At 36.9% G+C, this 12,005-nt stretch overlaps 3 protein-coding genes across 7 annotated transcripts in view; 2 read left to right on the top strand and 1 right to left on the bottom strand.

The window, feature by feature from the left end:
• The first annotated feature begins 1,818 nt into the window (after positions 1–1,818).
• On the top strand, positions 1,819–7,403 carry LOC109857731 (BTB/POZ domain-containing protein KCTD3). Of its 5 annotated transcripts, none has more exons than XM_020434349.1 (11): positions 1,819–2,197; positions 2,380–2,693; positions 2,776–2,925; positions 3,137–3,328; positions 3,416–3,895; positions 4,007–4,123; positions 4,556–4,561; positions 5,606–5,745; positions 5,857–6,043; positions 6,199–6,477; positions 6,729–7,403. In XM_020434349.1, the coding sequence occupies exons 1-11, from the start codon at positions 2,139–2,141 to the stop codon at positions 6,932–6,934; spliced, it is 2,130 nt and encodes a 709-aa protein (XP_020289938.1). In that variant the 5' UTR covers positions 1,819–2,138; the 3' UTR covers positions 6,935–7,403. The 5 variants fall into 5 exon arrangements, with proteins under 5 accessions (XP_020289938.1, XP_020289936.1, XP_020289939.1 ...); XM_020434347.1 differs by lacking the exon at positions 4,556–4,561 and adding an exon at positions 5,103–5,123; XM_020434350.1 differs by having other exon boundaries at positions 3,140–3,328.
• A 4-nt stretch (positions 7,404–7,407) lies between these two features.
• On the bottom strand, positions 7,408–10,913 carry LOC109857733 (CAAX prenyl protease 2). Its single transcript, XM_020434352.1, has 6 exons — positions 10,698–10,913; positions 10,032–10,137; positions 9,800–9,938; positions 9,501–9,737; positions 9,343–9,405; positions 7,408–9,216 (listed from the first exon to the last, which is right to left on the bottom strand). The coding sequence occupies exons 1-6, from the start codon at positions 10,817–10,819 to the stop codon at positions 9,002–9,004; spliced, it is 882 nt and encodes a 293-aa protein (XP_020289941.1). The 5' UTR covers positions 10,820–10,913; the 3' UTR covers positions 7,408–9,001.
• Positions 10,914–11,156: 243 nt separating this feature from the next.
• LOC109857730 (F-box only protein 11) overlaps positions 11,157–12,005 on the top strand; it is a 7,592-nt gene continuing 6,743 nt past the window's right edge. The window contains exon 1 of the mRNA XM_020434345.1: positions 11,157–11,491. Coding sequence (XP_020289934.1) covers positions 11,395–11,491 — 97 coding nt within the window. The 5' untranslated portion in view covers positions 11,157–11,394. The remainder of the gene's footprint in view (positions 11,492–12,005) is intronic.

Genomic DNA, 12,005 nt, shown 5'->3' on the forward strand with positions numbered 1-12,005 from the left:
TCGCGATCTCCTCATATGATTGAAAATTCGCGATCCCCAAAAAATTCGCGATCTCCTCATATGATTGAAAATTCGCGATCCCCAAAAAATTCGCGATTTCCTCATATGATTGAAAATTCGCAATCCCCTCAAATTCGCGATTCCCTCATATGAGGGAGAATTCGCAATCCCCTCAAATTCGCGATCTCCTCATATGAGGGAGAATTCGCAATTTCCTCAAATTCGCGAATTTCTCACATGAGGGAGATTTCGCAATTTTGCAATGCGATATTTTCCTATGAGGAAATATTCGCAATTTTGCAATACAAAATCATCTTATGAGGGAATAATGGCATTTTCGCAATGGAATGTTATCTTATGAGGGAATAATTGCTTTTTCGCAAGATAAAGTTATCTTATGAGGGAATAATTGATTTTTCGCAAGATAAAATCATTTTATGAGGGAATAATTGATTTTTTGCAAGATAAAAGCACCTTATGAGTGTTTAATTATTTTTTTGCAAGATAAAATTATCTTATGAGGATTTAATTATTTTTTTGCAATATAAAATTATCTTATGAGGATATAATTAATTTTTTGCAAGATAAAATCATCTTATCAAGATAATAGTATGTTTATTTTTTTTTGATTTTACCGATTTGATTCGACTTGACTCGATTCGATCAACCAACTAATCGGCTACGCGAAAAAGAGACAACAATAGATGCGATACATAAATAACGAATGAAAATCAAACTCACAAAATAGTGAGAGAGAGAAATGGAAAAACAACACGTGACTAAAGTCACGTGAGCTAAAAGGGTAAAACAGAGAATATTATACATATATAGTATATGTAATATTCTATATTTATATATAACATAAACAAATACGCATATATGTATTTATACATATATATACTGTAATCACGTGTCCGAAGTCAGTAACACCGCCGCGGTCGCGCGGCCGAGGTCAGTGACCCTTTCACCAAGGTTGCGCGGCCGAGGTCAGTGCTTCGCCAAGGCCGCGCGGCCGAGGTCAGTGACTCCGCCAAGGCCGCGCGACCGAGGTCAGTGACATTACTCTGTAGTATGTACATAATACATATAATACAATATAAAGTATAATATAAATATATAATTAAAAAATTATATGTATATGTATTATTTAATGTTATATATAATATAAATTACAGTCACGTTATTTTCACGTGTTGTTTTTTTACTCTTTTCTGTCAGGCGACTTTAGTTACGTTTTTAATTTACTCTACATATACGACGAACTGTCTTAAAATCGCTTTTTATTATTTATTCTCTCGATCTTACGAGAAATAATTTTATCTAGATAATATTATCTTATCTAGATAATTTTATCTAGATAATATTATTTTATCTAGATAATTTTATCTAGATAATATTATCTAGATAAATGCTTTTTTTAATATAGGAAGGATAAACGGAAACGTTCGGACCTTATGTTGTCACTTTTATATTTTTTTTGTCACTTGTGGTCGACTGAGATGCTGTTAATCTTTATTGAACAGCGTTCAAAATACCGACTAGTAGTTTATGGTTATTTAAAAGAATATGTTTGCTTTAGACACTCACGCGTTCTGAGCGTCAGTCTATCTTTGTTTCACATTTAAAAAGTAATAAAAATGAACTGACGCTTAAAGCGCGTAAACGTCCAAAACAAACGCATCGATAATCAAATGCACGTTATTTTCGTAATGCGCATGCAAATTCGATTACATATCGATCTCTCCGTCGATAGTATCGCATTCCGACTTCTCGATTGCGTTTGGTTGAGAATCTCTGTCAGTTGCTCGTGCCTTTTTCGACGCGCACATAACCTACCGGAAGAGTGTTTTGGTTATTTGCAAATATTGACGACTCGATGAGCACGAAAAATGATGCACGAGCGATCATTTCGCCAGTTCGGTAGCTAATAAAAAAAACTTTTAACCAGACAACTCTCTCTTGCAGATTGAATGTCAGTAAAGTTATAATTCGTTAAACTAATAATTTATATGTAAGATAGTGTTAAAGAGCTTCGATGGACTGAAAGGACACGTATACAGTATAAAAACCCTTATGGACAGCTAGCATTCTTGCGGGATATGAAGTGTCATTATAGAAACACAAGATAAAATACGAGAATGGCTGCGCCTTATTTAGGTGTGAGCGACATCGTTCACCTAAACGTTGGCGGCACCAGGTAGATCACTATTTATAGTGATTATTACTTTTTGTTAAGAGTTTTTTTACGGAGTGTTTACTTAACTCTTTTAATGCAACTTGAAAGTTTTTATTTTCTCGCGATATAGTTTATGTATATTTTTACATATATTTTTTTTAATTATTTAATATACTTTTTATACAAATTGTTTTTCCTTTTAGATTCTCCACATCTCGTCAAACATTGACGTGGATTCAGGATTCATTCTTCACAGCGCTGTTAAGTAACAGAATTGACAGTCACAAAGATGAAACTGGTGCGCTGTTTATAGACAGAGATCCAAAATTGTTCTCCATTATATTGAATTATCTTCGTACTAAGGACATTGATCTGAAAAATGTAGATATTCGTACTTTGAGACATGAGGCTGAATATTACGGGATTACTCCATTAGTTAAGCGTTTGATACTTTGTGAAGACTTGACTCAATCGTCTTGCGGTGATGTGTTGTTTTATGGCTATTTACCACCTCCAAGTAAGTTATTTTTGATGCTAAGTGATGCTATTATTGCGTCACATAATATAAAAGATCATTTTTCTTTTTATTTTTTTCAAAGGCATACCACTTCAAGAACCAGTTGCTGTAACCTCGAATGTGAGTGATGTTTCGGTTCATATTAGAGTCGGTATTGCTCAAAATCCAAGAGTCGATGGACCATCCACCTCACAGGCAACAACTACCAATTCTACTAATCAAAATACTACTGGTATTTAACTTGTTACCAACAATGTTTGACCCATAGTTTAATAATTATCGATAGTTTATGTATTGTTTCTTCAATTAGACAATTTAAAAATTAAAATATTTGTTTAAATATTTGTAAAATTTAAAAGTTTTGCTACTGGCGAAAAATGATTCTGAGATAAATTTTGGTAAGGAAATCTTTGACAATTAAGTTTAACAGCAAAATTTTGCAGCAGGTTCACAAAGTTACAAAGGAACACTAGGAACACATGTAAGAAATTCTTCCTTGGATTATCGATTGCCACAACGCGGCCTACCACATTCTCGCACACCATCTTTAGATCTGAGACACGTAAGAAACAATTCCGCGGATTTAAATAAACTATATAAAAATGACATCGGTCTGGTATTCGGGCCTCAACAAGGTGAATAAACAAATAGTGTTATTTTTATAAAAAGATGCTTTATTTTCCGTTTTATTTCTGACACTATTGGAACTATTTCACACGCAGTTTCGTCATGGGTTGATCCACTGAGAGTGCAAATTATAAAGGCGCATCACAACTGGATCGTGATTGCTTACGCACACTTCATAACGTGCTACCGACTGAAGGATTCGTCCGGATGGCAACACGTGTTCACTAGTCCACACATCGAGTGCATAATAGAACGCGTTGCAATAAACGCGAAAATGGGCAGCGGTGCGGATGGCAAGATGGTTGCTATATCGTACAGTAGTCAAGTCAGACTCTGGGGTGTATCTGAGGAAGGAATCAAAATCAACGTAGGCACGTTCAACTTGAACGTACGAGTGGAATATTTATTCTTCATAGGCAGTCAGCTAGTCGCGTTGTCACCGACCGGGAAAATCGGCGTGTGGCACGCGATGACTCATCATTGGCAGATACAGGACGTGGTACCCATCTTGTCTTTTGACACCGCGGGCTCGTTTCTTCTATTAGGTTGCAACAACGGATCCATTTATTATATTGGTAATGAGATACAAACATTCTTAAAACTGAAATTCCTAAAACTTGTGTTCTAATACATAACTAATTTCTTAAAAGTTTTGACGTTAACAAAGTTTTCAAACTTGATTATAGACATGCAAAAGTTTCCTTTGCGAATGAAGGATAACGACCTGCTCGTGACTGAGTTATATCGAGATCCGAGTTACGATCCTATAACTGCGATATCTGTGTATTTGACGCCGAAAACAAGTAAGTCTCTTATATTTATTCTTGTGTCGATATAGGAATCTCATCAAGTAATAAAAACTACAAAAATCTAAGATAAATTTATTTAGAAGCAGCTAGTATGTTTCTCTCTCGTTTATAAAAAAAAAAAAGGTTTACAAAGCTAAAATGTTATGTAGAGTGCAGAATTAATATAACAACAAATATTTATCGTTGCAGTAAAATTAATTTCCCGAGGACGATTTCGATTACATGTAGTAAAATAAAAACCGGACGCTTTTAAATTTTCATAATAATTATGTAGATGTAAATACAACTTATTCTTACTAATTAGTGTATATTTTAGACATTAAGATATATAGAAATGTTATGAAGTTTGATGTTCGTGTTTAAAAATATTAATGAGGGATTTTATTACATTCTTTGCTTCGTCATTTCGTACAACTGGATAAATAGCACAAGGCAAGTATGGGTCGATATATCTTTTTCATGTTCAGCAAATCGTACAAGTCATCTGCCTCCACTTTGTGCTAACTGCATCAAACGTGAATCGTGCGATTTAAACAGGGGCAACTATGTACACCCTTCCTCTCCAGATAACATTGAGTTTTATGTCAATGCACTGGCATTATAGTGATATATTTATATAAAGTGATATATTTATATAATAGTAGTACAGAAAAAACATTTGTGTTTAGAACAAAATATTTATTCGCGGATAAATTATTTTTTTCACACAAATAAAATAGCCAACGCGCAAAATAAATATAAATTCTTTTTTATTAAATGAGAATATGAAACATTTTTATATACAATTAATTATAACGATTGCACACAACTTAATATACATACAACCCTGCTATCCTTATGCGTCCAGTTGTACTAATGGAATGTTCTCTTTGATTTATTGGTTAACATTGCTTCACGCAGTGGATTTAGTTATTCTTCATCATTAGAGCTGCTTGCTTGCTCTTCCTATATATAGTAATATGTTCCATGCCAGCATCTGAGAGGGGAAGGGGAGGTAATAGAAAATATATACCAATAAAATACCTTCGCTTATATATTTTTGTTTGTTGATATAAGAAATTTCTAGTAATTCTGTTTTTAAATAAAAATAAGTCTCACATATTGATTTCAACTAATTATTATTTATATGTAAACTTATATATATAGTGTTGTCGCTTATTTTTATAAAATTATTATAATTTATAATATCACAATTGTTACATTTTTGTTTATAGACAATAGCTTCTGCTTATTGTTGCAATGTGCAGCATGAAATATTTTACGCTTTGAAAATTATTTATATATACAATATATTGAAAATAAGATATCTAAGAACATGTGTTATATAAATATTGTTTTTATGTATATTTTCAAAATATTTTGTTTTTTTATAATTATTATATTATTATGTATTAAAACGTAATTCTTTGTAATACATATATTACAACAAATTTTATTCTATAAATTATGAAATTAAGTACTTTATTCCCGATGCAGGCCTTTGTGGAAATTGGATAGAAATTGCCTACGGTACAAAATCCGGAAGTGTCAGAGTGATCGTTCAGCATCCTGAAACTGTTGGTCATGGCCCACAGCTATTTCAAACCTTTACAGTGCATCAAAGCAGTGTGACTAAGGTACGTTCAATCGACTTTTATTTAGCAAAGAATTCGTTTGTTAATATGTATTATATAAATTGAAGTGTGACATTGCATGTGTTAATTGACATGTAAATTTACACAACGTAGGTAACACTTTCGGAAAAGTATTTAGTATCGGTTTGTTCGGAGTATAATCACGTCAGAAGTTGGGCGGTGACTAGATTCCGCGGAATGATTTCAACTCAACCGGGATCGACGCCTGAAGCGAGTTTCAAGATTGTTTCTTTAGAAGCAATCGATCCTTGCGTCAGCTACAACGCCGGCAATGATTTCGGTACATCATATATCATATCTGTTTCATCATTTTGTTTCATTTATTTATTTTAATCTTTTTTAGTGATTTTTTTATATATTTTTTCCCTTTTTATTCAACAATATTCTTTTAATTCAATTTTTTTCTGATTTAATACTCGGATTATGATTTTTCAGGACCTTTTGGTGAGCAAGACGATGAACAAGTGTTCGTCCAGAAGGTCGTACCTGAAACTGATCAACTGTTCGTCCGATTAGCATCGAACGGAAAAAGAGTTTGCGTAATACAGTCGGTCGACGGTAGTATTATAAGTTCGTTCTATGTGCACGAGTGTGAAGGTTCTAGTCGCATGGGCTCAAGGCCCAGACGTTTTATATTCACCGGCCATTCTAACGGCACTATACAAATGTGGGATCTCACGACAGCATTGGATCCGTCTTTCAATGCCATTCAAGGTATGTGACACTCTCTTTCTCGCGCGTTACAGTGACGTAACAGAATTGAGCATGATTCACATTGAGCATGATTAACGTAATGCATTTATGAAACTGCACAGGAAGCAGAAAATCAACATGAATTATGTATTTGAAATAATCTTACAGGAAACAATTATTTATTTTATATAATATATACGTTTGTACAATTAAGTTTATTTATTTATTAATCTACTAAGATAAATTTTTACAATCTATATAATATTTCATAGCAACAGACACCTCCGGTGGTCCTACGCCAGAGGAGCTGTGGAAGTTACTAGATCAATGCGACTTGAGCAACAGCCACTGCTCAACGCCTTGCATCAGTCCGTCGCCTTCGTTAATTGCGTCCGGGCCCAGAATCAAGTCGAGCAATGTGCTGTTTCTTAATCAGTCGCAAAATTCGGATGCGACACCTGGACCGAGCCAAACTTAAAGAGACCGATCGCCGACTGAGGTAATCAGAATCTGCATTTATACATTTTAGTTAATTATTGATAACGTCCTTTTCTGCGCGCTAAAAACAATCGAAAAACAAAAAGTCTGTAGTCAGTTCCTAAAATTAACATTTTTTTTTTTGCATCTGTACATGCAAAGTGTGTCGTTTTAGAACTTCACCAAAGTTCTTTATTTATCTGTTTAACGCGATGCAATCTGAACGAAGAACATAACTGCACTTATAATCTATATGAAGAATAGCCGTTACTGTTGAGATGATTGTTTTAATGTAATGCATTTAATGTTCTACTTACGTATATAAATACACGTCTAGCAAATTTGTTTTTAAGAGATTTGATAATGTCGCGCGCTATTGCTCTCGGAAGAATTCTCTATGAAAAAGAGAGAACTCTTTGTTTATTGTTATTAATAATTTTTATTTACATATTATTTATATATATATATATATAGATATATATACATATATCTAAGTTTTTCGAAAATCACTTCTAATAAAACATTTTTGTACATATTGGAGAATTTATTCGAGTTTTTGTACTATATTTATATCGTTATATAATATATATTCTTATTAAAAAGAGTTATCAAATCCTCTTAAAACAGATCACCTTTATCTCGTGTAAATCTGTCTCGGTAAGACAAACTTAGAAAGAAGTATAGACGTTGTCTAAACTTACGGACTGATAGATAAGACAAGTTAACACGTTTTTTGTTTATAAATTATATATTCTGTATCATTGTTATAAAATGAATGAAAATAACCGTAAATACAAAAAATTTTTATTATAAGGTTTTACTCTCGCGTTTTAATAATACAACGTATTGAGACGAGAGTGACAAATTTCGTCGAATTTAAATGGACGCTTTATCTCTACACGTTCACAAGTTGGCGTGGAGTCAAACGTGATACGTTGTTATCTCAATCAATTTCTAGCGTTTTTACTTTGATTGTGAAACACTTAATAATTACATTAACACGATATCATTATTATCAACATTTTATGCCCTGATTATCATTTGAAAATCTTATCATAATGTAAACTTTACAAGACTCTCCTCGATGAGTCTTTCTCGATGAGTGATTAACAAATGGTATACATTATGTATGCAATTAAACAATATTCGAACATCAAATTACATTATTACATACATACTTGTATTTATGTGTACATAAGTATTTATTTATATATTTTTGTTATAGTTCACTGCATATATAATGTATACGTGTGTTCATTAATGTGTATGGACATGTATAAAAACGCATTGTAATGTTGTTGGGTAACTCGTAACTTTCCTGTGATTCAAATAAAACCATTTGGGGTACGTGTACGATTGAGTATTCGCTTATTTGAACAACCCTCATCGCTGCGATACGTATGGATGTAATACATACGTACATACCGTGTTATACACATAAACTGTTATAAAAGTATAAATAATCAGAAATATCCTTTCCGAAATGTTTGTAATAAGTTACATTCATCGTTCCTTAAGTTTATGTTTACAATTTGTGTTTGCAAGAAATCTTTAACAAAGATTAATACAAATAATTGAATTGAACGTGAAATAACGCGATTGTATTGCCAGCGTATGCGAGTAAGTGGTGTTCAATTCGTAAACAGATTTGTCCTCATCCTGATTTCGCAATCAAGTTTATCTATCCGAATCAATTGTTTGACAATTAACTATAAAAATGTAATGGAATCTTATAGGCACTATGTGGTGATGTTATTAATAACAATATGTCGAGAGCTCACACGATCGATTAAATTATGTATCGTTATCCAATGTTTATATAGTTAAAATTAGTAATTAATTAATTTAAAATTATTTCACACTCTCCGCAAGTCTTTAACAGATAATGAGTTATACTCTCTGTTAGACACAAATATAAAAAATATCACACAACAATTTATACGAATTGTTAGATCGAGATGGAGCGATTATGACGGATCCCGCGCGAAAATTTGTAATTCTGTTTGTTAAGTTTTTGTATTTGTGTCGGATTAAATTGCGTTATTGTAAAGATCGGACGTATACAATCTCACAGAAAAGTTTTAGTCCAGAATAAATTATTGTAATATAATGACGGATGTGTCATAGGAGTTAACAAGAAGCACCAGGCGATCAAACCGATAACAAACAGACACATAAGTCCAGCTCTCTTTAGCGGATTTTTGTACGCCACTACTTCAGAAAGATCGGGAAATCCCATGTGATTACAAAACGAATGCACGGCGAATGGTGCAATAAAATGTCCTAAGAAAAAATTATATAGAGAAAACTAATATATATATATATATAAATAATTATTAATATATAACATAATTAACATATATATTTAATAATATATATATTTACTGCAAGAAAAAAACTTAATTCTACCTGTCTTTGCGAAGAGAAAAGCCGCATATGCTCCGAACAACGTCGTGTATGCAGACTGGAAGCCTAGAATCACAGCGCGCGATTTACAGAGAGGAAGAAGAAGCGAGATTTTTACAGATATATTAAAAAAAAAAAAAAGAAAAAAGAAAAGAACTTACAGGACATGAACAACGCGTGCTTGATATCCATTCCCATCCTCACTCTCTCTACTACATGATGAAAATGAGCTACCCCGAAAAATAACGGACACACAAATATGGCAGTGGTTGGCGTGAAGCACTGCAAGAGCAACGGCAACATACAAGCGCGAAAGGTCCATTCCTCGGACAATGGAGCTACCACTTGATTCCGCCACCAGATTAAAGTTCGTACACTTCCTAACCAGTACATCGGTTCTACAATAAATATTATTTTAGTTATCGGGTTCTCGGTTCTCAGTTGGGTTTAAAATATTAACCAGTATATAGTCGCCATAGCCCGCTAAGTCCTTGCAGACTCAAGGGACCTAGGAACAAGATCATCGTTAATAGTAACGGTATTACAGTCGCTTGTATTAAACCTGACCATCGAAGACCCAACAACTCCCAGATGGTTGCCTATCAAATGCAATATGCAATTGTGAAAAAATTGTTATATACACATATGTACATTTATGCAGAACGTTCTATGTACATTTCAATCGGAAATACCTTTTGAAACACTTTCTCGTTTAATCCAAAGTACAACGATGCCGGCGAGATGAGGGCCATGATAAACACGCTAAAAAATCGTTTCTTTATCGTCGACGGATGTTCTCTGAAACAAACAAAATTACAAAATTTTCACCAGTACACATCCAGTATACAAATTAACGAGTTTCGCGAGTAACCAGAGCTCGTTGCGTTATCGTCGCGTTCACGCAATTCAAATATCGCGCCGTGTGGAGCATCGCGAGCTCAGATTCAGATTCGCAAACCCCATCCGACGAATTGTCACTAGAATCGTCAATTCACCAGAAGTCCATTTTACACAAAAGTCGCGCGACGACACTGGCGTCGCTTGTCCAAAAACCTCGGCGAACGATCCCACCCGATCGACAGGGGGCGCTACCACGTGCTAGACGGCGTGCGTCAGTCGCGAATGTCCATCCAGTCGGTGTGAAACGGTGCGTGTTGCGGTTTATCGAGCAAGTAATACCGTGTGCGGACAAAACGATCTCTCCTCGCAAAGAGGAGTCACGCTACGGTACACACTCGAGAAAACGAGAAAGGAAAATAGCGTGAACGTTCTGTTTACATCATCTGTACATACGAGTTACCGACGCTCCTGCTTGAGGTTTTATCTCGTTGGATCGCGGAACGTAATAGGACACGTACCTGTTGTGCGACGAACACCAGACATAGAGGCTCGCCACGTACACGATCGAGAGCGCGAGGCACGCGAAAATCGCGGAGATGCAATTTTGCGAGGTATCGGTACTTCGCTCCGCGGCCTCCATAACTCCATAACCGATGTCGGTCGCTTGTGTCGCGCTCCACTGCGGAAGGGGGGCTCGGTAATAAGCCCCGTGGCGTCCGTGGGCGAGGAGACAAGCGGAGCGGCCAGGGGAGCCCAGTACATAGGCAAGGAGGGTCAGCGGGGAACGGAGTCACGGCGTGGCGCTAGTCGCGAATGGGGGACGAGAGGCGCGCGGCACTAGGGGACAGAAACTCGTCCGATTGGCGGCTGCCCTCTGGGCCAGTCGGCAAGTAGAGACTACTAAAAGAAGATGGCCGCCGGTTTTGTACGGTGGTAGTGTCGCTATTGTGCAGTGTGTCCTAAGCTTTTGGCAGCTTCTGCCGTGCGCGTTCGCGATTACGGGTACCGCGGCGGTCGCCCTACTACCGGGGAGGGTACCTCGCGCATCCCTGGAAGCCGGGAGGTAGGCCGAGTCGCGATCGAGCGCGGATTAGGAGGTGCAGAAGGAAGAGGAAGAGGGCCGTGGGCGGTGGAGAAGGAAGAAGAGGAGGAGGACAACGACGGCAACGGGGACGTACACGAGGACGACCGCCGAGAGCCGCCGACGACACGAAGATGCCGAGCGCGTCGTTCTCGTCGTCGCGCAGCTACGTGCGGAGATCACGTCGGAAAAACGCGAACCGGATCCCTTTACCGTCGAGAACCACATCGGGTAAGCGAGCGATTGTGTGTTGGCTAAAGCGTGCGAGCGAGTGCAACGGAGAAGGAGCGAGCGTACGAACGAGAGTGTACGAGCGAACGAACGAACGAACGAGCGAGCGAGCGAGCGATGAACGGAGACAGCGAGCGCGTGAACGAAAGAGAGACGGAGACAAAGAGAGTCTCAGTATCGGAGACTCCATCCGCTCCAGGATACCGCTGCACACCTGTCCGTGTCCGCCATCGCCCATCTCGTCGTCCACGTCGAGAACACAAGCGGATGTCGATGAATGCCACGCGACGTCGCTTGTCTACTCCCGACGAGTACAACTCCGCCATCTCCGTCGAGCCTTTGTCTCCGTGCGCGATGTGTACGCCGTGCATCGACGCGCACACCTCGTCACACGCTACGTGTACCTCCGCTCGCCATAAAAATGCTCGATTTTACTTGTTTCTTTTTCCCGTCTCTCTCTCTCTCTCTCTCTCTCTCTCTCTCTCTCTCTCTCTCTCTCTCTCTCTCTCTCTCT

Source organism: Pseudomyrmex gracilis, unplaced genomic scaffold (genome assembly GCF_002006095.1).
Source record: "Pseudomyrmex gracilis isolate BER0280 unplaced genomic scaffold, ASM200609v1 scaffold_170, whole genome shotgun sequence".
Lineage (NCBI taxonomy): Eukaryota > Metazoa > Arthropoda > Insecta > Hymenoptera > Formicidae > Pseudomyrmex > Pseudomyrmex gracilis.

Coding starts and splice junctions, on each gene's coding strand:
- LOC109857731 (XM_020434347.1), top strand. CDS start 2,139: ATGGCTGCGCCTTATTTAGGTGTGAGCGACATCGTTCACCTAAACGTT. Junction 2,694..2,775: donor TGGCTATTTACCACCTCCAA/GTAAGTTATTTT, acceptor TTTTTTTCAAAG/GCATACCACTTCAAGAACCA. Junction 5,124..5,605: donor ATCTGAGAGGGGAAGGGGAG/GTAATAGAAAAT, acceptor TTCCCGATGCAG/GCCTTTGTGGAAATTGGATA.
- LOC109857733 (XM_020434352.1), bottom strand. CDS start 10,819: ATGGAGGCCGCGGAGCGAAGTACCGATACCTCGCAAAATTGCATCTCC. Junction 10,138..10,697: donor TGGTGTTCGTCGCACAACAG/GTACGTGTCCTA, acceptor TGTTTGTTTCAG/AGAACATCCGTCGACGATAA. Junction 9,939..10,031: donor ACGAGAAAGTGTTTCAAAAG/GTATTTCCGATT, acceptor TGCATTTGATAG/GCAACCATCTGGGAGTTGTT.